The sequence below is a fragment of the Oenanthe melanoleuca genome, chromosome 7 (genome assembly GCF_029582105.1).
Source record: "Oenanthe melanoleuca isolate GR-GAL-2019-014 chromosome 7, OMel1.0, whole genome shotgun sequence".
Taxonomy (NCBI): domain Eukaryota; kingdom Metazoa; phylum Chordata; class Aves; order Passeriformes; family Muscicapidae; genus Oenanthe; species Oenanthe melanoleuca.
In genome coordinates, this window is record NC_079341.1 from 35,768,974 (window position 1) to 35,791,546 (window position 22,573).

The 22,573-nt window shown below is 53.8% G+C and overlaps 1 protein-coding gene across 5 annotated transcripts in view; it reads left to right on the plus strand.

Annotated features, from left to right (window-relative positions):
* Nucleotides 1-13,289: 13,289 nt before the first annotated feature.
* The window catches only part of FMNL2 (formin like 2), a 113,493-nt gene continuing 104,209 nt past the window's right edge, over nucleotides 13,290-22,573 (plus strand). For all 5 annotated transcript variants that reach the window (XM_056495937.1, XM_056495938.1, XM_056495936.1 and 2 more), the window contains exon 1: nucleotides 13,290-13,565. In XM_056495937.1, the coding sequence (XP_056351912.1) occupies nucleotides 13,449-13,565 (117 nt within the window). In that variant the 5' untranslated portion in view covers nucleotides 13,290-13,448. The remainder of the gene's footprint in view (nucleotides 13,566-22,573) is intronic.

A 22,573-nucleotide genomic window follows, 5' to 3' on the forward strand; every position in this document is an offset into this window, starting at 1 on the left:
TGGAGCATCTCAGAGTCTCCTCCCAGCACTGCCAGGACTGTGGGGCTGCAGCTGCCCCTGGGTGCTCCTCAGAGGAGCAGCCAGGGCTGGGAATTGTCCCTGGTGCAGCAGAACTCCCTCCCAGGAAGGAGCAGGCTGCTCTCCAAGCCATGGAGGTTGTGCTGTTTAATATTTGAACAGAAGGCATCGTAATTACAGCTCAATGGGATGAACCAGCTCTGATAAGAGTCTGTGCCACATTTCCTGCTCCATCCTCACAGCTGGATGCTGGGGATCTGTTGGATCCCACAAACTGGGGGGTTTTGAGCTTTCTGTGACCCCCAGCAGAACGCTGCTTTTGACCTGTCAAAATTTGAGTGATAAAGTTAAAAAAACTGGTGTGTAGTAAAATAGAAGTGTGTGCTTTCACATAGTAAAAAGTTTTAAATTTGAGGTTTTTATAGTATAAAAAGGACACAATGTAGAGAATTTTGAGTGTTGTCTCTTTCAGTGTTCATCTTCGTAATGAGTTTCAGGCAGTAGTTTCTAGTTGGTCAGTCAGTATCACAATGAGAGTCATAGAAATTTAGTTATTAGGTTAAAAGTATAAATAACATAGGTGTTAATTCTCTATTGGACTGTTTATCTTTAAGGAACCTTGTAACAGCTGCATCTTGCTCCATTTTCCTCTCTTCTAGCAAGTAGCTGGAAGTGCTGTCAAACACTCTGCACTTTCTGATAAAATTTAATAAACAACCAAACCCCAACACAAAAAAAAATTCCATTTACATCGTGTGGTTGTTAATCAAACCACTAATTAAGTGAAGCAGAACTGCAGCAGGGATGGAGTGAGGAAAATCCTGGGGGCTGTGGCCACTTGCAGAGCTGCAGCCAGCCCTGACACCTCATCAGACCAAAAGCACAAATCTGCTGCTTTGGCCACTGGCAAGTTTCATTTTTCTGCAGAAAAGACTTCTGGTGTTTGTTAAAAAAGGAGGGGAAAAAAAAAAAAAGCAGAAGGAAGAGGGCCAAGGGGTTTGAGGAGCTGTTTAAATAATGGAGAGGCTGCTGCTGCTGGTTTTGTTTATGTCACCAGGAAAGGCACAGCTTTGATGTTACTCTGGGCAAGCAGTGTTGGAGAAGCAGAGCTGTGGTGCTGCTGGCTTTGCACCTTCCCAGAGCATCCCTCAGGCTCCTCCTGCCTCCAGCCACGCTGCTGGGGTTTTATCTTTAATACAGAAAGGGCAACAATCTTCGTGTTTCTCTCCCCCAAAATGTTTGTTGTGCTTCAGCTTCTTCCTGTGTGGTGGAATGCCACAGGAAATCCAAGCAATCCACTCCTGGCTGTCCCCAAGCCACATCCTCCTGCTCTGACACCTCCTCCAGCTACCAGCACTTGTAAACTGATTTTTAAAAACATTTTACTGTGTTCTGGAGCATTAAACCCTGAGGTGATTCTGTTCCAATTCTATAATTCACAGATAATTTTGTATGATAGATCTTATTCTCTGTTTCCTGAGCCATTCTCCATTCTCCCTGGTCCAATCTCCAGCCAGGGAGCAAAACTCCCAGACAATGCAATCCTGCACTCCTATCCTGGCTCAGCCTCATTTCCAAATGAATCCAAGCTGGATTGTGTACCCAGGAAAAGAAAAAGTGTGGAAAAACCAGATGGGGGCTTTCCCTGCTGCTGCCCTACCCCTGATTTCTCCGTGCTGCCACTGCCAGAGAAAGTGTGGATGTGTAAAAACCTGATCTAGACATGTTGGCATTGTCAAAAAATTCCTGTTTAACCACTCTGGTTAAAGCCTGCATGGGTCATTTGAATACCTGTGCCTGCACCTCCCTGGCTCTCACTCCTGTGGAAACCCCAGCTGTTCTCTCTGGCCAGATTTTTGGGAAAATCGAGGAATGCTGGGATGGTTTGGGTTGGGAGGGAGCTCAGAGCCATGGCAGGGACACCTCCCTCTGTCCCAGTGCTCCAGTTCCTGTCCAGCCTGGCCTGGGACACTCCAGGGATGAGGAATCCACAACTCTGTGGGCACAGGTGACTCTGAGGAGGATCTGAGCGTGGGACTGAAATCCCGGGAGTTTCTCTGGGATTAGAAAGGTGTTTATCCATTGCTGCTGCAGGAATCAACTGCCCTGGTGCTCACCTGGGGACACGGAGAGAGAGGAGAGGAGAGGAGAGGAGAGGAGAGGAGAGGAGAGGAGAGGAGAGGAGAGGAGAGGAGAGGAGAGGAGAGGAGAGGAGAGGAGAGGAGAGGAGAGGAGAGGAGAGGAGAGGAGAGGAGAGGAGAGGAGAGGAGAGGAGAGGAGAGGAGAGGAGAGGAGAGGAGAGGAGAGGAGAGGAGAGGAGAGGAGAGGAGAGGAGAGGAGACAGGAGGTGGTTCCTGCTGGGCTGACCAGGATCTGCTGTAGGAACTGCCCAAAAATGAACAGCAAAAAGAATGTCACTGGCTGCATTCTACATCTGTTACATCTCAGGATAATTTATTTTAACCTCTGAAGATACAAGGGAAAATATGTGAAGGAGATGGAGACGTGCCAGTATTTCCAGTTCATTACAAGCAAAGAACTGTTGCTTATAGCACTTTTTTGGAGCAGAGAGCAGTCTGGTTTTAAATCCCTCAAGCAATGAGGAATCACATCCCCACCAATGGAAATGGTTCTTCAGCGAAGAGTTTGCTAATTAAAAGAGTTTCAGTTTGAAATTCAGGCTGAATTTCCTCCCTTTACATAATGCTCTGTCTGCTTTCTGCAGGCATTGCTGCGTCCCTGCAGGGGGGTCACCCAGATGTCTTTGCTGCTCTCAGGGACTGAAGGCTGGGCTGGAGGGATTTGGGATGCAGGGCAGGGACACTGGCAGCTGGGACTGTCAGTCCAGGATGCTCACACCTCGGGTTTGGGGCTTTTCTTGCCTGTTGAAAGGCAGTGCTGCTGCAGAGAGGCTGAGCAGAGGGATGGATCTGAGTTTGGGGGGCTGTGGTGGCACCCGTGGGCAGGGTGTGACAAACACCCTGAGAGGTGACACCTGTGCCCTCTGAGCCCACAAAACCCGAAAGAACCAAACCTGCCTCTTTTCCAGCTGCAGGTTTTGCTGTTGAGCGGTGCTTGGTGCAAGGACCCAGCTGCACAAAAAAGGCTTTTCCTCCGTGCTCGGTGTGCCTGAAGGGTTTGGGGACACAGGGACACCCCCAGCGGGGCAGGTTTGCTGAGCTGGGACACAACCAGCCGTGCCTGCAGACAGCACTGGGGAAGCTGGTATGTATGAGTGTTACCAAGATTAGGGCTTAATTAAATTCCTGCAGGATTTTTTGGGTCTTCATAAATTTCCTTTGAGCTCCCTGCCAACTAGGATATGCTCGCTGGCTCTGGGATATGAAAGCCAGTGTTGTTGTGTTTTGCAAATATATTTTATAATGCATGCAAGTGCTGACTATGCAAAAGTCTCCCAGGTTTCCACGATTAACAAAATTACAAAAGCACAAAGGGTAGCAGTTCTTCTTGTTTTTGACGATCCCTTGAAAACAAGGGATGGATCAAAGTCTGCCGTGATTAAGTTCATTAATCACACCCACACCGTGAAAAACCATCGACTCCGAGCCCGCTTCTCACAGAGGGAGGGGCTGCCAGGGCGGGTCCTGCCGTGGGTTGGGTGTTTATTTACTTGTTTTTCCCCAGCATGGCCAGGGGCAGGGATGTCTCTGGTGATCCCTGCACAAAAATCTCAGCCCGCTTGGAAGCAAATCCCTCAAAGCAGGGATCGGGCTGCGCAGGGATATCGGGGGATGGACGGGCAGCAGTGCCCTGGAAAGCCCTGCAGGCTGGGATTCCCTCGCTGTGCTCCTCTAGGGTTGGTGTGTTCCTCGCTTTTAATGCCTTGTCAGCAGAGCACACAGAGCTTTTATCTGTGCGTCTGAAACGTGAGAGCCCAGCCCCGGCAGCCCCTGCTCTGAAATGCTGTCAATGTGCTCCCAGGGAGCTCAGAGCAGCCCGGGCACACTCGTGTTAAAGCACCCGGAAAATTCAACAGCGATGAGGTTCCCAGGCTGGGAGCAGGGGGATGCAGGTCACACATCCTGCCTCACATCCATCCCTGCAGCAGCACCTGCCTGGGGGAGGTGAGCTCCTGTTCCTGCAAGGATGGAGCTGAGAAATCACCTCAGCCCTCCTAGGACACAAGTGTCACCTGCAGTGCTGGCAAAAAGCAGCTTTTGGCAAAGTGGGCACTGAGGGGCCTTGTGCTCCCTGTCCTGCAGACACAGAGGGACTGCTGGACCCCTGGGCACGGGGAATTTTAGATTTGCTGTGCTGACAGACCCCCAGGAGAACTCTGCATTTGACCTGAGGCTGTGGAGAAGCTTCCAAAATTGAGTGATGGGAGTCCCAAGGGTCAAAGTCTATGCTAAAAGCTTTCAGTATAGAGTCCCAATTAGAAGTAAAGTCCCAATTAGAAGTAAAGTCCCAATTAAAAGTAAAGTCCTGATTAGAAGTAGAAGCTGCAGCCTGAAGCAGTAGAAGCTCAGAGTCCTGAGCAGAGGCAGAAACTCCCTGACCTTTCTTCTTCTGTTCTTTTCTCCTTCTCCTTCCTTTTCATTGAATAGAAGTGTGTGATATCACATGGTGAAAAACTTAAAGAGTTTAAGGTTTTAGAATGCAGTAATATATCTAAAGCAAGATGGAGGTTTTGGGGCAGAGGTTTGTCCTTCTTCACCTTCTTCTCCATGGGTTTGGGTGATACTGTGTGATTGGATAGAAAAGTTCTCATTGTGGGCCATGGGTGGGTGGTTATTGGGTTAAAAGTAAAAATAATTTAGGTGGCATTTCTTAATTGAGCAGTTTACCCTCAAAAGGTCTTGCAGAGAGAAAAATAAAGCTCTATCCCATGTGGAGCAGGCTGTCACCTCTGCCACATCCAAAACTGTGCTTTGAAAAGTTTTGAATGTTTACTGCTTCACAGGCCCAGTCCTTGTGAAGAATGTGAGGATGATGATTTTGCCTGTGCTGGAAGAATTTCTCCAGCTCATGCCCACAGGTTTAACCACCAGCAGGGATGAAAACACCCAGCTGTACAGGGAGGATGTGCTGTGCCATTGCACCACTGCCACCCCACTGGGTCAAGTGCAAATGAAATGAAATGCAAATCCTTGGCAGGATTTTTTACAAATCTGACTGGCCAGCGTGCAGCAAGGAAGGGGTTATAGGGATAAGGCAGCAGCTCCACGTGGAACAAAGCTGGCATTTCAGGGCCAAGACAATGGATTGTTATTTTCTGCCTTCATTTCAGCCCTGCAGTTGGCACCGAGGCTGAGGTCACCCACCCAGTCGTGCACTGCAGCATCTCTGTTCTGGCCAGCAGGGAGAGGCAAACAAAGAGGAGCTGACTCGGCAGCCAGGGATGGCCACAGCTCTGTGAAACAGCTCTGGGCTCAGGACACTGCAAATCCCTCTGAATCAGCGTTTTCTCTGCCACACATCTCAGCACTGTGCATGGCCACTGGTCACACTCAATCCCTGCAGCCCAACAGTAATTACTGCCCTGGCCTGCTCTGTGGCCCAGTGGTGTCATCTGCAATGCAAGCATGCAGGCTGCAGCCTCTGCTCTCCATCTGTAAATATTTGCTCTAGCACCAGCTCCATTTCCTTTGAAGCATTTCAAAAAGGTGGCAGCTCTGAGGTGGAGGCACCTGCAGGCACGTGGCTTAAACACACACACGCAGCACGTCTGGGCTCAGGCTGGGCTCAGGCTGGGCTCTGTGCTTGGCTCAGGCTGGGCTCAGGCTGGGCTCAGGCTGGGCTCTGTGCTGGGCTCAGGCTGGGCTCTGTGCTGGGCTCAGGCTGGGCTCAGGCTGGGCTCTGTGCTGGGCTCAGGCTGGGCTCTGTGCTGGGCTCTGTGCTGGGCTCAGGCTGGGCTCAGGCTGGGCTCTGTGCTGGGCTCTGTGCTGGGCTCAGGCTGGGCTCTGTGCTGGGCTCAGGCTGGGCTCTGTGCTGGGCTCTGTGCTGGGCTCAGGCTGGGCTCAGGCTGGGCTCTGTGCTGGGCTCTGTGCTGGGCTCTGTGCTGGGCTCAGGCTGGGCTCTGTGCTGGGCTCAGGCTGGGCTCTGTGCTGGGCTCAGGCTGGGCTCAGGCTGGGCTCTGTGCTGGGCTCTGTGCTGGGCTCAGGCTGGGCTCTGCTGGGCTCTGTGCTGGGCTCTGTGCTGGGCTCAGGCTGGGCTCTGTGCTGGGCTCAGGCTGGGCTCTGTGCTGGGCTCTGTGCTGGGCTCAGGCTGGGCTCAGGCTGGGCTCTGTGCTGGGCTCTGTGCTGGGCTCTGTGCTGGGCTCAGGCTGGGCTCTGTGCTGGGCTCAGGCTGGGCTCTGTGCTGGGCTCAGGCTGGACTCTGTGCTGGGCTCTGTGCTGGGCTCTGTGCTGGGCTCTGTGCTGGGCTCTGTGCTGGGCTCAGGCTGGGCTCAGGCTGGGCTCTGTGCTGGGCTCAGGCTGGGCTCAGGCTGGGCTCAGGCTGGGCTCTGTGCTGGGCTCTGTGCTGGGCTCTGTGCTGGGCTCAGGCTGGGCTCTGTGCTGGGCTCAGGCTGGGCTCAGGCTGGGCTCAGGCTGGGCTCAGGCTGGGCTCTGTGCTGGGCTCAGGCTGGGCTCTGTGCTGGGCTCAGGCTGGGCTCAGGCTGGGCTCAGGCTGGGCTCTGTGCTGGGCTCAGGCTGGGCTCAGGCTGGGCTCAGGCTGGGCTCTGTGCTGGGCTCAGGCTGGGCTCAGGCTGGGCTCAGGCTGGGCTCAGGCTGGGCTCTGTGCTGGGCTCTGTGCTGGGCTCTGTGCTGGGCTCAGGCTGGGCTCTGCTGGGCTCTGTGCTGGGCTCAGGCTGGGCTCTGTGCTGGGCTCTGTGCTGGGCTCAGGCTGGGCTCTGTGCTGGGCTCAGGCTGGGCTCAGGCTGGGCTCTGTGCTGGGCTCAGGCTGGGCTCTGTGCTGGGCTCAGGCTGGGCTCTGTGCTGGGCTCTGTGCTGGGCTCAGGCTGGGCTCTGTGCTGGGCTCAGGCTGGGCTCAGGCTGGGCTCTGTGCTGGGCTCTGTGCTGGGCTCTGTGCTGGGCTCAGGCTGGGCTCTGTGCTGGGCTCAGGCTGGGCTCTAGGCTGGGCTCAGGCTGGCCTCAGGCTGGGCTCTGTGCTGGGCTCTGTGCTGGGCTCAGGCTGGGCTCTGTGCTGGGCTCAGGCTGGGCTCAGGCTGGGCTCTGTGCTGGGCTCAGGCTGGGCTCTGCTGGGCTCTGTGCTGGGCTCAGGCTGGGCTCAGGCTGGGCTCTGTGCTGGGCTCAGGCTGGGCTCAGGCTGGGCTCTGTGCTGGGCTCTGTGCTGGGCTCAGGCTGGGCTCAGGCTGGGCTCTGTGCTGGGCTCAGGCTGGGCTCAGGCTTGGCTCTGTGCTGGGCTCAGGCTGGGCTCTGTGCTGGGCTCAGGCTGGGCTCTGTGCTGGGCTCTGTGCTGGGCTCTGTGCTGGGCTCTGTGCTGGGCTCAGGCTAGGCTCTAGGCTGGGCTCTATGCTGGGCTCAGGCTGGGCTCTGTGCTGGGCTCAGGCTGGGCTCTGCTGGGCAGAGAAGAGGCTCAATTTGTCACCCTGGCCTGATTTCTGGGAAATGAGCTCTAATTGTGTTACCAGTGGCTGGGAAACCTGAGCTCTGTCGTGCAGTGGAGCTGTGAGTTCCTCTATTTGTGAGCCCGAGGTTCAGACAGGGAATCCCAGACTGGCTTGGGGTGGGAGGGATTTAAATCCCATCCCAATCCACCCCTGTCCATCCCTGACACTTCCAGGGACCCAGGAGCAGCCACAGCTTCTCTGATAATTCCAGCCCAGCCAGGAATTCCCAATATCCCAATATCCATCCCTGCCCTCTGGCAGTGGGAGCCATTCCCTGTGTCCTGTCCCTCCATCCCTTATCCCACATCCCTCTCCAGCTCTCCTGGAGCCCCTTTAGGCTCTGGAGGGGCTCTGAGCTCTCCTTGGAGGCAGGTTGAACTTTCCCCCAGCTCTCCAGCCTGCTCCACCATCACTGGTGCATCACCACTGCTCCATCACCACTGATCCATCCCCATTGCACCACCAGCCCTGCTCCATCCCCACTGACTCACCCCCTGCTCTGCCACCTCTGCTGGGTGCAGCTGCCCACACAGGAGTGCCCTGGGGCAGGGGGTGCCCTGCAGCTGCCCACAAACCCCCTCCAACAACACCAGCAGCCTTCTGGGGGTTTGGGATGTGCCTTTCCCTGGTCACCACCCCACAGACACCCCCAAAACTGTGCTGTGGGCCAGAGGGTGGCAGGGGCTTTGCAATTCTACCCTGGTACATCCAAAGCCTGTCAGTAATTCAATATCTTACATGAGTTATTAAAGATGCAGCAGGTCTGCTTCACACTGCCTGCATCTGACAGCATCTCCCCCTTGGCTGGGTTCAGCCAAAGGGAGCCAGGCTGCCCCTGCTCCTCTGGCTCTGAATAATTCAGGGTGAACTGCTGTTCCCCTTGTCTGGAACAGGAGTGGAGATGTTCAGAGTGCTTGGAAAGGGGAAATGTTTGTTTTATGGGAAAACCTTTGGTTTAATTGAGCATTAAACAAAACCTTGCAGGTCCCTGGAGGAGAGAAGCTCTGGAGTGACCTAGTTGTGTTCTTCCAGTGCCTGAGCCTGGAGGGGATGGGGAGAGACTTGGGACAAGGCCTGGAGTGCCAGGACACAGGGAATGGCTGCACACTGCATGTGCCAGTGTCCAAGGAACATCCCAGGAGCACAGCACAGTGGGAACTGTGGGCTGAGGGGGATCTCAGCTCTGCTGGGAGCTCTCACCACTGAAGGGAGCTGGTGACATTGGAAAATGTGATTTAGAGGTCTGGAAAAGGTGTTTCCTGTGAGTGCACAGCTCCTGCTCTGGCAAATCCTCCCCCTCCCTCTGCCTTGCTGGGAGACAAATGTTGTTAATCAGCGCTGTAAATTGAGATCCATCTTTTTCTCCTGAGTTCTGGAACCCTTCTAAGGCCTCTAAACAGTTTCTATCAGCTGAAAAAAATCAAATTTGTTTTGTTCCTTCTGCCTAAGCATCCTGGGGAGCTCTTTGCTGAGAGAACAAAGGGAACTTTGGGGTGTTGGTGAGCCAAGCCCACGTGGGAGCACCCAGCACTGTCCTGCCATGGGGACAAGGGCTGGCATTGTCCCTGGCATTGTCCCCTGGCCTTTGGGCCAGCTGAGGGCTGATTCCCCAGGGGAAACAGGGACAGGGATCTCCTGGTTGTTAGAGCCAACATCTCCAGCTCTGTCTCCATCTCTGCTCTGCTCTCACATTGCAGCTTTATTAAATATTGACTCCTTCCCCAGCCCTGTTTTCTGCTCCATTATCTCACTTTCCTCAGCAGTTGCAGTTCCTGGCCTTGCTGGGAATTCCAAGGCTGTGTTTTGTCTGCCTGCCTGCCTTCCTGCCAAGAAACCCTGAAGGAGCTCCTGGCCAGGCTGAGTCCCACTGGGGTGGGGTTGGCTCAGTGGGATGGCAGGAATGTGGGGATCCAGGGAGATGTGCTTCATCTCACCTCAAAAATCCCCAAAATTCTGGGCTCCAACACAGCTCCAGGTGCTCATCTTGGGCATTCTCCATCCAGCTTTACTTCTTGTTTAAACTCAATTTACACCTGGAGGGATGTGCAGCTTGGAGAAGGGAGAGCTCAGAGCCCTAAGGGGCTCCAGGAGAGCTGGAAAGGGATTGGGGACAAGGGATGGAGGGAGGGCTGGGTGGGATGCTGCTACCAACCACCCTTGGCTCTGGTGGAGCTGCAGCTGATCCACACAAGTGTTGGAAGTGACACCAAGGACATCAGCAGGGCACAGGAAACCAGCTCCAAAGTGAATCATTTCATTTCCAGCACACAGAGACAACTGAGAGGGCTGGTTAGATGTGAACTAATAACTCTCTCTGCTGGGACTGAGCATTTCCAGCCTGAGTTTTTGCAAAGGCTCATTTTCCTTGAGAAGACTGTCCTCAGAAAGCAGCCTGTGATTTTTTAATCTTTTTTTCATTTTTTACAGAAAAGCCCCTCTCCTAGGAGAGCTCAATCAACAACCTCTCCTTGAGTGAGCACTGCTCAGCTCAGGGATGGACTTTATGGCTGCTCCACATCTTTATTATCCATGAAACATCCTTGGCCACTGCTGAGCCAGGATCTGGCTATTCATTAAATATCTCCAGCTTTTATCAGATCACCTGGAACTCCACTGGAACAGCAGCTCAGGATCCATCTGGAAGTGCTGAGCATCAGGGAAATGAAGATTCACAAACCAATCTTTTCCCTTCAGAGGTTCTGCTGTAGATAGAAATAAGTACAGACTGGTTCAGGGGAATTTAGGGATGACTCACCCCCAAACTTCCAGTTTCTAATGCAGAGACTTTGGTGACAAACATCAGTTGGGTCAGGGGAATTTAGGAATGACTTGGCACCAAACTTCCATTTTTTAATATGGAGATTTTGGTGACAAATATCAGTTGGGTCAGGGGAATTTAGGAATGACTCGCCCTCAAACTTCCAGCTCTTTGTGAGGAGGTTTTGGTGACAAAGAGACTTTGAGGAAAGGCTGAGGAGTCTCATTCTGCAGTGAAATTCCACACAGGCTCACTTGCAAGGCTGGTATGACCATTAATCCCAGGCTCACAAAGAATTCCTGGTGCCATCACCCAGTGTAAATCACCCAGGTGCCTGGGATGAGCCCTGGGAACTGCTCATTGTGTAGCTGCTTCTTTTATTTGAATAAATAAATGTGAAAACAAAGGTCTTGTTTATTAGCTTTTATCCCACAATAATTTCTTTACATTGCACGAGCCAGCTAAGTCCCTTTTTTTTTTTACTCACCCACACTAATTTTGGCATTTGCAAATGTTGACATCCCAGTTACAGACAGCAACAAATTGCTTAAAATTCATCTTATCCTTTAAAAGAATTCTTTTCTTTGCTCTGCTGCATTGATGTTAAATGCTTGCTGCGTGTAAGGATGCCTAATTTCATTAAAAATTTTGCAAGGCTGGTTTTGACCTGAATATGCCTCATAGCAGGATTTGGAGCTGCTGAAACCCAGGAATCCAGTTTATCCTGCAATTCTGTCCCAGGTATTTGTGGCCAGCAGCATTTCCCTGTCCCTGGTGTCCAGAGGAGTAAAAATGCTGAGATGGTTCATGGAGTCACAGAATATCCTGAGTTGGAAGGGACCCACAAGGATCATCAGGAAACTATTGTGGGAATTATTGGGTAGGAAAATCCTCACTCTGGAGTGAGTTTGTCACCACAGGTGGTTCAAAGCCTTTGCTGCTGGGAGAGAGCAGGATCCTCTGCTGGGGACTCTCTCCAGTCGCTGTTCCCTGACCCTCCTCTGTTATCAGTGCTGCTCTAACGCTCCCTTATCTCACAGCACTCTTGTGAAGCTTAATTAGCTAATTAATCTTTCAAGGAATTGTGATAGTCTCAGATAAAAGACACGGGGCAAAGTATCTATTACTGCTTCCTTCACCATCGACAGTAACATCACTGTGAACTCCCCAGGGCTCTCTTTGTTTATCGAGGATATTGCAAGGTTTTTAGGCTTTCAACAAAGCAGTTTATGAAATTCTGAGCTGCTCCTGGGGCCTGCAGAGTGGGAAATCCACACCTTTGGCATCACTTGGGATTCTGTGGTGCTCCATGGGCAAGGTGGGGAGTGAGCCAGGACAAGGTGTGTCTCCCCATCCCAGTTATGGATGTATCAAATCTTTTATTTCTAATTGGAATGAGCACATTTAATTAATGGTGGAGCTCACCCAGAGAAAAGCTGCCTGTCATTTCCATGGATTTCCTCTGCAGCACTGCAGGATTCCCAGCATGTCACTTCCCAAGCCGTGCCTCTGGCACAACTCTTATCCCAGAGGATGGAAATTAAAGAATGGTCATTTCCCAAACAATGATGTTTATCCTCTTGCTTTTCCCCCAAATTAATCTCCATGTGGATAGTTTCCATGGCCAGGAGGAGAGGCAGCAGCACAGTGTTGTGGTGAAGGTGAGAGCTGAGTGAAAATCGTTCCTGCCTGGAAGGATAATGGGCTGATAATAACGGGATGCTAATAGGGGACAGTGGGATATGGATTGTGGGGCTGACAGGAGGGAGTGAGGTTTTGGATTTGGGATTAAAGCAGACGTGAGTGAGGACAGCACAGTCACCAGAGGGCTGATGGCATCTCCCAGGGCAGGGTTCCTGTGCAGCCCTGCATTCCTGGGATGCTGAAACCCCACCTTGGAGAGAACTTGCAGGAACCATGAAGAAATGGGAGATAACAATGGGAAAAATGGGCAGGTTTGATGTGCTGGGAAGGACGAAGCTCCTGATCTCACCCAGGGGATTCCAGCTCGGGTACAGATCTGCCAGGATGGTGAATCCACGGGGATCAAGCCTGGTTTGTCCTGAATCCACGGGGATCAATCCTGGTTTGTCCTGAATCCACGGGATCAATCCTGACCAATGTGGCCACTGTCCTGGGCCACCTCCAGCCTTTTGGTGAGCAGCAGGACCACGGCTTTCCATAGCAAAGGTCTGGAGTTAATCAGATCACAGAATCCCACACTGGCTCGGATTTAAAGGGACATTAAAGCCCATCCAGTGCCACCTCAGGGACACCTTCCACCATCCCAGGCTGCTCCAAACCCGGTCCCACCTGGCCTGGGGCACTGCCAGGGATCCAGGGGCAGCTACAGCTGCTCTGGGCACCTGTGCCAGGCTCTCCACCCTGCCGGGGAAGGAATTCTCCCCAATCTCCATCTCCCCTTGCCCTCAGTGCAAACCATCCCCTGTGCCAGGGAAGGAATTATCCCCAATCTCCATCTCCCCTTGCCCTCAATGCAAACCATCCCCTGTGCCAGGGAAGGAATTCTCCCCAATCTCCATCTCCCCTTGCCCTCAGTGCAAACCATCCCCTGTGCTAGGGAAGGAATTCTCCCCAATCTCCATCTCCCCTTGCCCTCAGTGCAAACCGTCCCCGGCGCCCCCTCACTCCCGGCCGGCACCGGAGGCAAAATGGAGGCGGCGGGGTCTCCCTCACCCCTTCCCCGTATTTCCCCTCTCTTCCCCACCCTTTTCCAGGCATTCCCTCCCCTCGGCCAGCAGCGGGACTACGAGTCCCATGGCGCCGCGGGCCGGGGGCGGAGCGGGGCTTTGTGCGGGCGGCAATGCGGGGGAGCCGCAGCCGGGGCTGGAGCCGGAGCCGCAGCCGGAGCCGGAGCGAGCCCGCCCCGCGGGGAGGAGGAGGAGGAGGAGGAGGAGGAGGAGGGCGAGGGCGGCGAGCCATGACGGGCGGCGGCGCGGCGGAGCGGCCGCGGCGCTGAGGGGCGAGCGCGGGGCGCGGAGCCCGGGCGGCCCGGGCAGCGCGGGGCGGCGCGGAGCCCGCCCGGCCCTCAGGCGGAGCGGCGCGGAGCTCGGGGAGAAGCGCGGAGCTCAGGCCGCCATGGGCAACGCGGGCAGCGTGGACGCGCAGCAGACGGAGCTGAGGGCGCACAGCGTCCCCCTGAAGCTGCCCATGCCCGAGCCCGGGGAGCTGGAGGAGCGCTTCGCCGTGGTGCTGGTGAGCGGCGGCCCCATTGTCTGAGGGCGGCGCGTAGGGGAGGGGAAGGGAAGGGAAAGGGGGGAGCGGAGCGCAGCAAAGTTGGCTCGGGAAGGAGCCGCGGCCGGGCACAGGTGGGCTCGGCGGGGCGGTGCCGGCAGCGGGACGGGCCGGGGTTCTTTGTCTCCGCAGCCCTCCCCAGAGCCGCCGAGCCCCGGCCCGGGCGCGTCCTGGGGCTGCGGAGCGCAGCCCGCGGCGGGCGGCAGTGCCGGGGCACCGCGGCCGTGGGGACACCCGGCTGTTCTGGGGACACCCAGCTGTTCTGGGGACACCGCGGCTGTTTCGGGGACACCGCGGCTGTTCTGGGGACACCGCGTCTGTTTCGGGGACACCGCTCCTCTGCTGGGGACACCGCTCCTCTGCTGGGGACACCGCGTCTATTTCGGGGACACCGCGTCTATTTCGGGGACACCGCGGCTGTTCTGGGGACACCGCGTCTATTTCTGGGACACCGCGTCTATTTCGGGGACACCGCTCCTCTGTCGGGAGCACCGCGGCTGTGGGGACACCGCAGCGGTTTTGGGGACACCGCTGCTCCTCCGGGTTCATCGCTGCTCCTCCGGGGACACCGCGGCTGTTTCGGGGACACTCCGGCTCAGCCAGTGCCACCCCGCCGCCGTGCACCCCCGCCACACTTGGGGTTTTATCTCCGCCGCTCTTTTTCCCCGGGACACCCCAGCCCTGTCCCCGTACCCAGGGGACACCCCGGTCCTTGTCCCCCCGGTCCGTCCATGGCGGTGTTTTCATTCCGGGAAGCGCTGAGCTCTCCCCGCAAACCTTTGGGGCTGTCGCTGCCCATCTCCTCTCCGCCGTGCTTTTATTTTTTCCCTTGCAGCCACGTTAGCGTGTGTTAGGGGAGCTGGGGGAGCAGGGCAGTGCTCCATGTGCTGCAGTGCCACGGCGAGCCCGGCACGGCCGGTGATTCCCGAGCCGCCCCCCCCCTCCCTGGAGCGCCGGGCGAGGATTCACAACTGCTGTGTGTCGGGGATTATTTCTGGTTAGACCCAATTAGATTATCGTGTCTAAGAAAAGAATAAGCCTATTCAGGCAGGAACCCCCACTGACGAGCCAAATGGCGAGTGAGATGTTGCGATTATTAGGGGCGGTGGAGAAAAGCCGGGTGCCGCGTTGCTCTTGTCGGGGGTCGTGCTGGGGATGGGAGATGCTCCCACATGGCTCAGAACCGAGCCTGCGTTCGTCTGCGAGCGCCACAAGGGCTCCTGGCTCCGCGGTGGCTTTGGGTTAGGGCTGATGGACGGGATCAGTCAAAGGCAGCGTTAGAAATGTGTAAAGTCAACACGGGAGATAACAGCACCCAGGCTGTCATTTCCCGAGGTGCTTGGCACCTTCTGGCTCTCAATTGGACTTCATTACGGCTGGGAGGATGAGTGCTGCAGCTTTGCTGGAGGGATGCAGGTGGACAGTCTGTACAAACACGCTGTGGGATGATTTTCCCCCTCTGATTTCTTCCCCCACTGGGAGAAGCTGCAAGAAGAGATTCAAACACCACCAAAAAATCACCTTCCTGCTGTTCCTGCAGCCAGCCAGGGATGGCTGGTGCTGCTGCAGCTTCCAGGAAATATCTGAGCAGTTGATGGAAGAATAAACAGCCTGGCTGTTATTACTCTGTTTTCTCTGTGGCTCTGAGGCAGAGATGACTGTGCCACTGGTCAAAGCCCAGAGTGGGGTAGGAAGGAGAAGTGCAGGGACTAATGAGAAAGGAATGATTAAGGGGAAAGACCATGAGGAATATTTTCTGTGGGGAGAGAGGGTTAGTCAGGAGAAGATGGGAGTATGAAGAAGGAGATGCTGAAGGTTATAAGACTAAATCTCACCTTCCTTCTGTGCTGTCTTAAGAAATTAGCCTGGCACAGGCACTGCTGGCACACTGAGCCCTGGTGAGGTCCTGCAGGGCTGTGCTGACAATACCAATTTTCATCTCTCTAATGAAATTCCCAGGGCTGATTTGGATGTTGATGCACACATCGAGTTGCTGTGTGCAGGTCTCGAGTCCTCATGCTGGGAGGGTTGTGCCCATTTCTGTGTGGGAAAGGTCCCTCCTGTGTGTTTGGAAATTTTTATTCTCTCTCTTGTGCAGCTCAGGGACCTCCAAACCACGAGGGGAGCACAGGTTGGCTGTGATTTCACCATGAGTGCCGTGAGCTGCTTTATTTTTTTTTCCACTCCAGACATGTTGCTCCAGGGTCTCTGGAGTCCCTTCAGCGAGGGGATGTTGTGTCTGGAGGTGATGGATGTGTGCCAGCTTGTGTTTGCTGGGTTGTCAGAGCATTTTGTGTTGAGAAAGGGCTCTGGTGCTGTGGTTTGTCCAGCTGGAACTCCCACCTGGTCACCTGGAGCACTGTCACTGTCACCTCCCTGCCTCCTGATCCTCCTTGAGGTGCATGAATTGCAGGAGATGATGGGCACTGCTCCAGGTCGTGTTTTTTTGGGTGAAGATCTCAAATCAGTGCTCCTTGTGCCATCAGCATTCCCGAGGATGTCCTGAGCCAGCAGGAGGGACAGTGATGCCACTGGCTGTGTCACTGCTCTTGGGCAGTCACATCAGGGTGTTCCCTGTGCCCCCTGGTGCTGCTTTTGGCACTGCTGTGGTTCTTGGGTTGAGTCTGTGCTGGTGAGGATTGGCTCTGTCTGTGTGTTCCAGGAAGATGCAATTGGTGGGATGCACTTCAAGGAGGAAAATGTGGAGGGCAAGCCAAGAGAGACCCGGGTTTCAGTCTGTAAGCTGAGTGTTGTTTCCTCCATCCTCTCCAACTGATGTGAAATCCCTTTTCCTGTGAAATAACTCCCTTTTTCTGTGAAGTAATTCCCTTTCTCTCAGGATTGCACAAGAATATGAAGTCCAGGGAAGTCATGGTGTGGTTTTGCCACTGAGTTCCTGATTTGGCTGTGCTGCTCTCAGCTCTGGCTCTGGCACATCCCCTTGGGAACATCCCAGCCTTGTCCCTTCCCAGTTTTGCCACCAAGTTCCCAGTTTGGCTGTGCTGCTCTCAGCTCTGGCTCTGACTCTGGCACATCCCCTTGGGAACATCCCAGCCTTGTCCCTTCCCCAGTGCTCTCTCCTCAGCTGTGCTGGATCTTTCCCTGCCTTCACCCTGGGCACAAATCCTGGATTCTGGTGGCCACCCCATGTCTGCTCAGTGAAGAAAGCCCATCTCAGCACAGCAGAAGTGCCAGAAGCATCCATGGCCAGGGTGGCAGGGGGCTGGGAGCCCTGGGAGTGAATCCCAGATTGCCAGCTCCTGCAGCAGGGTGGTCTCCCTGAACCACGTTTGCAGCTCCACGTGATTTGCAGGAAGCAGCCAGGCCAGGCTTGGCAGGGGAAATCGCTGCCTAATGAGCTGTGATTGACATCATTTGACTGCTGGATTACAAATCTGTGCTGAGGCTGACAGGAAATATCCTCTTACCCCTGCAGTGGGGCTGGGCTCCACAAAGGGCTCCTCTGTGCCTGCTGCTGTGGGGTGGGGGCTGAGGGAGCTGCTCCTGCACCTACCTGTTCCTGCTGTGCCCCAGGAACATCTTCCTCCTGGAGTTCCCTTCTCCCCTCTGCTGGAATCCCTTCTCCCCTCTGCTGGAGTTCTGCTGGAGTTCCCTTCTCCCCTCTGCTGCAGTTCCCTTCTCCCCTCTGCTGGAGTTCCCTTCTCCCCTCTGCTGGAGTTCCCTTCTCCCCTCTGCTGGAGTTCCCTTCTCCCCTCTGCTGGAGTTCCCTTCTCCCCTCTGCTGGAGTTCCCTTCTCCCCTCTGCTGGAGTTCCCTTCTCCCCTCTGCTGGAGTTCCCTTCTCCCCTCTGCTGGAGTTCCCTTCTCCCCTCTGCTGGAGTTCCCTTCTCCCCTCTGCTGGAGTTCCCTTCTCCCCTCTGCTGGAATCCCTTCTCCCCTCTGCTGGAATCCCTTCTCCCCTCTGCTGGAGTTCCCTTCTCCCCTCTGCTGGAGTTCCCTTCTCCCCTCTGCTGCAGTTCCCTTCTCCCCTCTGCTGGAATCCCTTCTCCCCTCTGCTGCAGTTCCCTTCTCCCCTCTGCTGGAGTTCCCTTCTCCCCTCTGCTGGAGTTCCCTTCTCCCCTCTGCTGCAGTTCCCTTCTCCCCTCTGCTGGAGTTCCCTTCTCCCCTCTGCTGCAGTTCCCTTCTCCCCTCTGCTGGAGTTCCCTTCTCCCCTCTGCTGCAGTTCCCTTCTCCCCTCTGCTGGAGTTCCCTTCTCCCCTCTGCTGCAGTTCCCTTCTCCCCTCTGCTGGAATCCCTTCTCCCCTCTGCTGCAGTTCCCTTCTCCCCTCTGCTGGAGTTCCCTTCTCCCCTCTGCTGGAGTTCCCTTCTCCCCTCTGCTGCAGTTCCCTTCTCCCCTCTGCTGGAGTTCCCTTCTCCCCTCTGCTGCAGTTCCCTTCTCCCCTCTGCTGGAGTTCCCTTCTCCCCTCTGCTGCAGTTCCCTTCTCCCCTCTGCTGGAATCCCTTCTCCCCTCTGCTGGAGTTCCCTTCTCCCCTCTGCTGCAGTTCCCTTCTCCCCTCTGCTGGAATCCCTTCTCCCCTCTGCTGGAATCCCTTCTCCCCTCTGCTGGAGTTCCCTTCTCCCCTCTGCTGGAGTTCCCTTCTCCCCTCTGCTGGAGTTCCCTTCTCCCCTCTGCTGCAGTTCCCTTCTCCCCTCTGCTGGAGTTCTGCTGGAGTTCCCTTCTCCCCTCTGCTGGAGTTCCCTTCTCCCCTCTGCTGGAGTTCCCTTCTCCCCTCTGCTGGAGTTCCCTTCTCCCTTCTGCTGGAATCCCTTCTCCCCTCTGCTGGAGTTCTGCTGGAGTTCCCTTCTCCCCTCTGCTGGAGTTCCCTTCTCCCCTCTGCTGGAATCCCTTCTCCCCTCTGCTGCAGTTCCCTTCTCCCCTCTGGGTTTTGTCCCAGCATCGTTTTCCATCCCAGGGAAGGCAGAGTTTGGGTGTCTCCTGCTGAAGAATTTTGGAAGCTCAGTGTGAAAACTCTTAATATTTCCCAGCTGTTGTCCTTCCTCATTGTCTATCAGATATATTAGGCATTGTTTTATAAAATAGATATATGTATGGTTTAGGGTCTGCAAATCATTATGGAGCACGACAGGAGATATCTGTGGGACAGGATGAGCTTTTGTGGGATTTGTGTTGTGATCCCTAAATGGAATAGAATTCCCTTGGGATGGATTTGAGTGGAGATCCTGAAATACCTGGTACAGGTGGGAGTGGTGTTGGGAGGTGAGAGGCACTAAAGTGGGTTTGGGAATCTTCAGCAAAATGAGATTTCTGAATCTGATTTCCAGAATCCAGGTCTCAAAAGGACCTGTGGGGTTTCCTTGTTCAGGCCTCAGCTCCACCACTGAGGTTTTTCCTCAAGGTCTGTTGAAGTGATGGGGGCAGGGACTGTTTTGCTTGAAAAAAGCCTAATAAATCCCACTGTTAAATAAATAAATAAATGTGTGTATTTCAGAGGGGTGAAGTGCACAGCAGTGCTGGGTGCTGACACTCTGCCCAGCTGCTTTGTCAGGGGATGGCATCTGTAAGTTTTTCCACCCAGACATCACAGGAGAACATTTCTGTAAAACTGTTTTTTTCCTCTGAGTGTCTGGAACATGAGGGTACTGTGGTGGGTATTTAGCTGCTGCTAACCCTGCTAAAATTAATTTCAGCTCCTGGAAACCTGGAAGACTTCAAGTGTAAATTTATATATTTTTTGGTGTACCAATTTTCCATGCCAAATAATCCCACTAATTTGGATGATGGTGGAGGGATGAACCCTCTTAATTACACATTAAATTTTGTTTGGGGTGAAAAAAAACACAGGTCAAGCAAAACCTCTGCCTTTACCTTTAACCTGCCCCATCCTCTTTCCTGAGCACTGAACTTTATCAAACTTTCCTCTCAACTTTATCAAACATCTCCATCAACTTCCTTAACCCTGTGTGCAAGATAAAGGGGTTTTTATTTTTTTATTGTTTTTATTTTGTCTCCACGAGCAAGGTCATGCAGGAGCTGGCCCTGAGGTGTAAATGTTGTTTTGTGCACTACTCCATGTCATGGGTGATGCTAAAGAAAGAATTGGAGAGGTGCAAGGTGAAATTCAGAGTTTACAAGGCAATCTTAAATAAATCAGTAGCTCCTGAGTAGTTTTTGATTGGTGATTGAATGGCTCAAAGCCACGGGTGGCTGCCCTCAGTCTTTCATTTTCAAATCACTTTAGCTTTTCCTGCTGCATCAGAGGGTTTTAAAGTGCACAGAAACTTCTCTCCCTGAACAGCAACACTCAGCAGATAACAAACCCAGACCAGAATGTTAGATTTCCAATTGTGTTTTCAGAAGTACATTGGTGTTTTTACTGTATTTTTGGATTGTTGGACAAAGATTGTGAATCATCCAGGCAACTTCTTAAAGACTCCAAAACCCTTTTTGGAATAAAACATCCATGGGACTTACCAGCACAATAATAATAATTATATTATGTATTTTTTATTATTGTTGTTGTTATTATTATATTGTGTATTTATTTTCAGTTTTTACTGTGTTTTTGTGGCTGTTTTGGGGAAGGGGAGTGTTTTTCCCTGCTGGAATTTTGGGTGCTCCTTGCAGCTGCAGAAGGGATGGGGCTGGTGTTCCACGTGGGATCAGCACCAGCCTTGGTTTAACAGGGTCCAGGCAATCTCCTGCTCTCACCTTGAGTCCAGCACCTGCTGAAAAAGTGATTTTTTCTTCCCAGTCTGACAGAAGTGGTTTAAATCTGTCCCCTTGTCCCTGGGGGGGTGAATGACCCTGCAGGAGCAGCTGGTTTTTGTTTTCCTCCTCATTTCTCCTCGAGATCCATCCTAAAGTGAAAGCAACCTTTGACATTCACTTCCAGATTTTAGTTTGCTCACTGGGAGGTTACTGGGAGGCAAACCTTGAGCCTTTCCCCCAACACACTTTGGGTTTGGAGCTTTCTGTTCCTTCTCCAGGCTGTTGCTGGGAAGGGGATGGATACAGCCCAGAGCTCCCTTGGAGGGGCAGAATCCCTGGCAGTGGGGATGTTGTGCAGTTTTGGTTTTGCTTTCCTCTGCTGGCCCAGGGGTTTGTGGCAGTGGGAGGTGGCTGCCAAGGGTCCCTGGGCAGGTCTGAGTCCCACTGGGGATTTAGGGCACAGGGAATGTCAGATCCCCTGGCTTCTGCTGCAGGTTCTGCTGTACCACTTGTTGGAGTTGGTGATGCCCAGCAGGAGAGTTTTGTGCTACTTTTGCCACTTTTACACCAAAACTGTCCCATGCTGCCCCAAGCCCTGCCCAGCCTGTCCTGGGACACTTCCAGAGATCCAGGGGCAGCCACAGCTTCTCTGAGAATCTGTGCCAGGGCCTGACCTCCCTCCCAGCCAGGAATTCCTTCCCAATATCCCACCTGGCTTTGGGAACACCAAGGGCAGCTCCTGCTGCCATCACCAGCCCCTGGACCAGGAGGGCACAGCCTCAGAAAAGGCAGGAGGCCAGAGAGACAGAATTCCAGAGTGGCCTGGCTTGGAAGGGACTTGAAATCCCAGGCCAGTTTCCATGCCAATTCCCATGCTAATTCCCAGTTCCCCATCCCAGTTCCCCATCCCAATTCCCAGTTCCCATCCCATCCACCTCCCCCTATCCCAGGCTGCTCCAAGCCCTGTCCTGGGGCTCTCAGGGATGCAGGGCAGAGTTTCTGGGAATATCCCAGATTTCTGGGGCTCTCTGGCAGGGCAGGCTGGCACTGCCTGTGCCTGCAGGAATCTGTGTTGGAGCTCTGGCACCGTGACCTCCCCAGCACCAGCACATGAATTATGCACAACATGCTAATGCAGCAGCACTCCAGTTTATTTTGAAGCATCTGGGCTGCCTCTTGGGTTTGAATTAAGCATTTTGTGATCAGGATCAAAACACTTCCTCTGTGCAGGAAGCCAGACACGAGCAGGGCTTGGTTTTCCTGCTCCCTTTCCGTGTCCTGGGAAGGTGTGGGGACAGCAGGAGGCTGGAGCTGTGGCTCTGGAGGGTTTTTTTGCTCTGCTGAGGGGTGTAAAAGGGATTTTTTTCTTTGGTCAGCAGAAGATTGGAGTTAAAAAGCAGCACAGCAGTTTGCAGTGTGCTCGCAGGCAGTGCTGGCTGTGGTGAGCAGTGTGCAGCCAAATTCAGCCAAACTCAGCTGGATTGTTGTTTTCTTTGTTTGGGAGAGTCCATTGGGAATTGGGTATGGGAAATAAGTGACACCAGCTTGCTCCATTTGATTTATATTGGGTTAGAGAAAATCTCAGCATCCCTGGGGCCAAAGGGCTCAGGCTGGTCAGGTAACAGCACTTGGAGCTGTTAAAAAGTGGGAATTTCCCATTTATCACACCCTGGTTTCAGTCCTGGAGGGTTGAGCAGGTTTCCATCATGTGCTCATACCCAGGGGTTGTGACCTTGCCCAACGTGTTCCCAGTTCTGCTCCAGTTCAGGCTGGATTTCAGGGAAAGGCTCTTCCCCCACAGGGTGCTGGGCACTGAGAGCTCCAGGAGTGCTGGACTCCACTCCCAGGGATGCCCTGGGTGGGATCCATGATTCTGTGAGTCCTTTCCAGCTCTGATATCCCTGATTCTGTGATCTGGGGGTGGTGGGAGGTCTGTGATGTGTGCCCCTGTTTTCACTCACAGCTCTGATCCTGATCTCTGTAATTCCAATAACCCAAATGCCCAGAATTCTCTAGGGATATCCCTGATTCTGTGATGTGTGCCCCTGTTCTCACTCACAGCTCGGACCCTGATCTCTGTAATTCCAATAACCCAAATGCCCAGAATTCTCTAGGGATATCCCTGATTCTGTGATGTGTGCCCCTGTTCTCACAGCTCTGACCCTGATCTCTGTAATTCCAATAACCCAAATGCCCAGAATTCTGCAGGGACATACTGGAAAACAAGAACTGTCCCAGGCTTTGCCTCTTGCTGAAACCACGCCTTCCACGAGCGTTTCACTGCAGGAGGACTTGGCTGA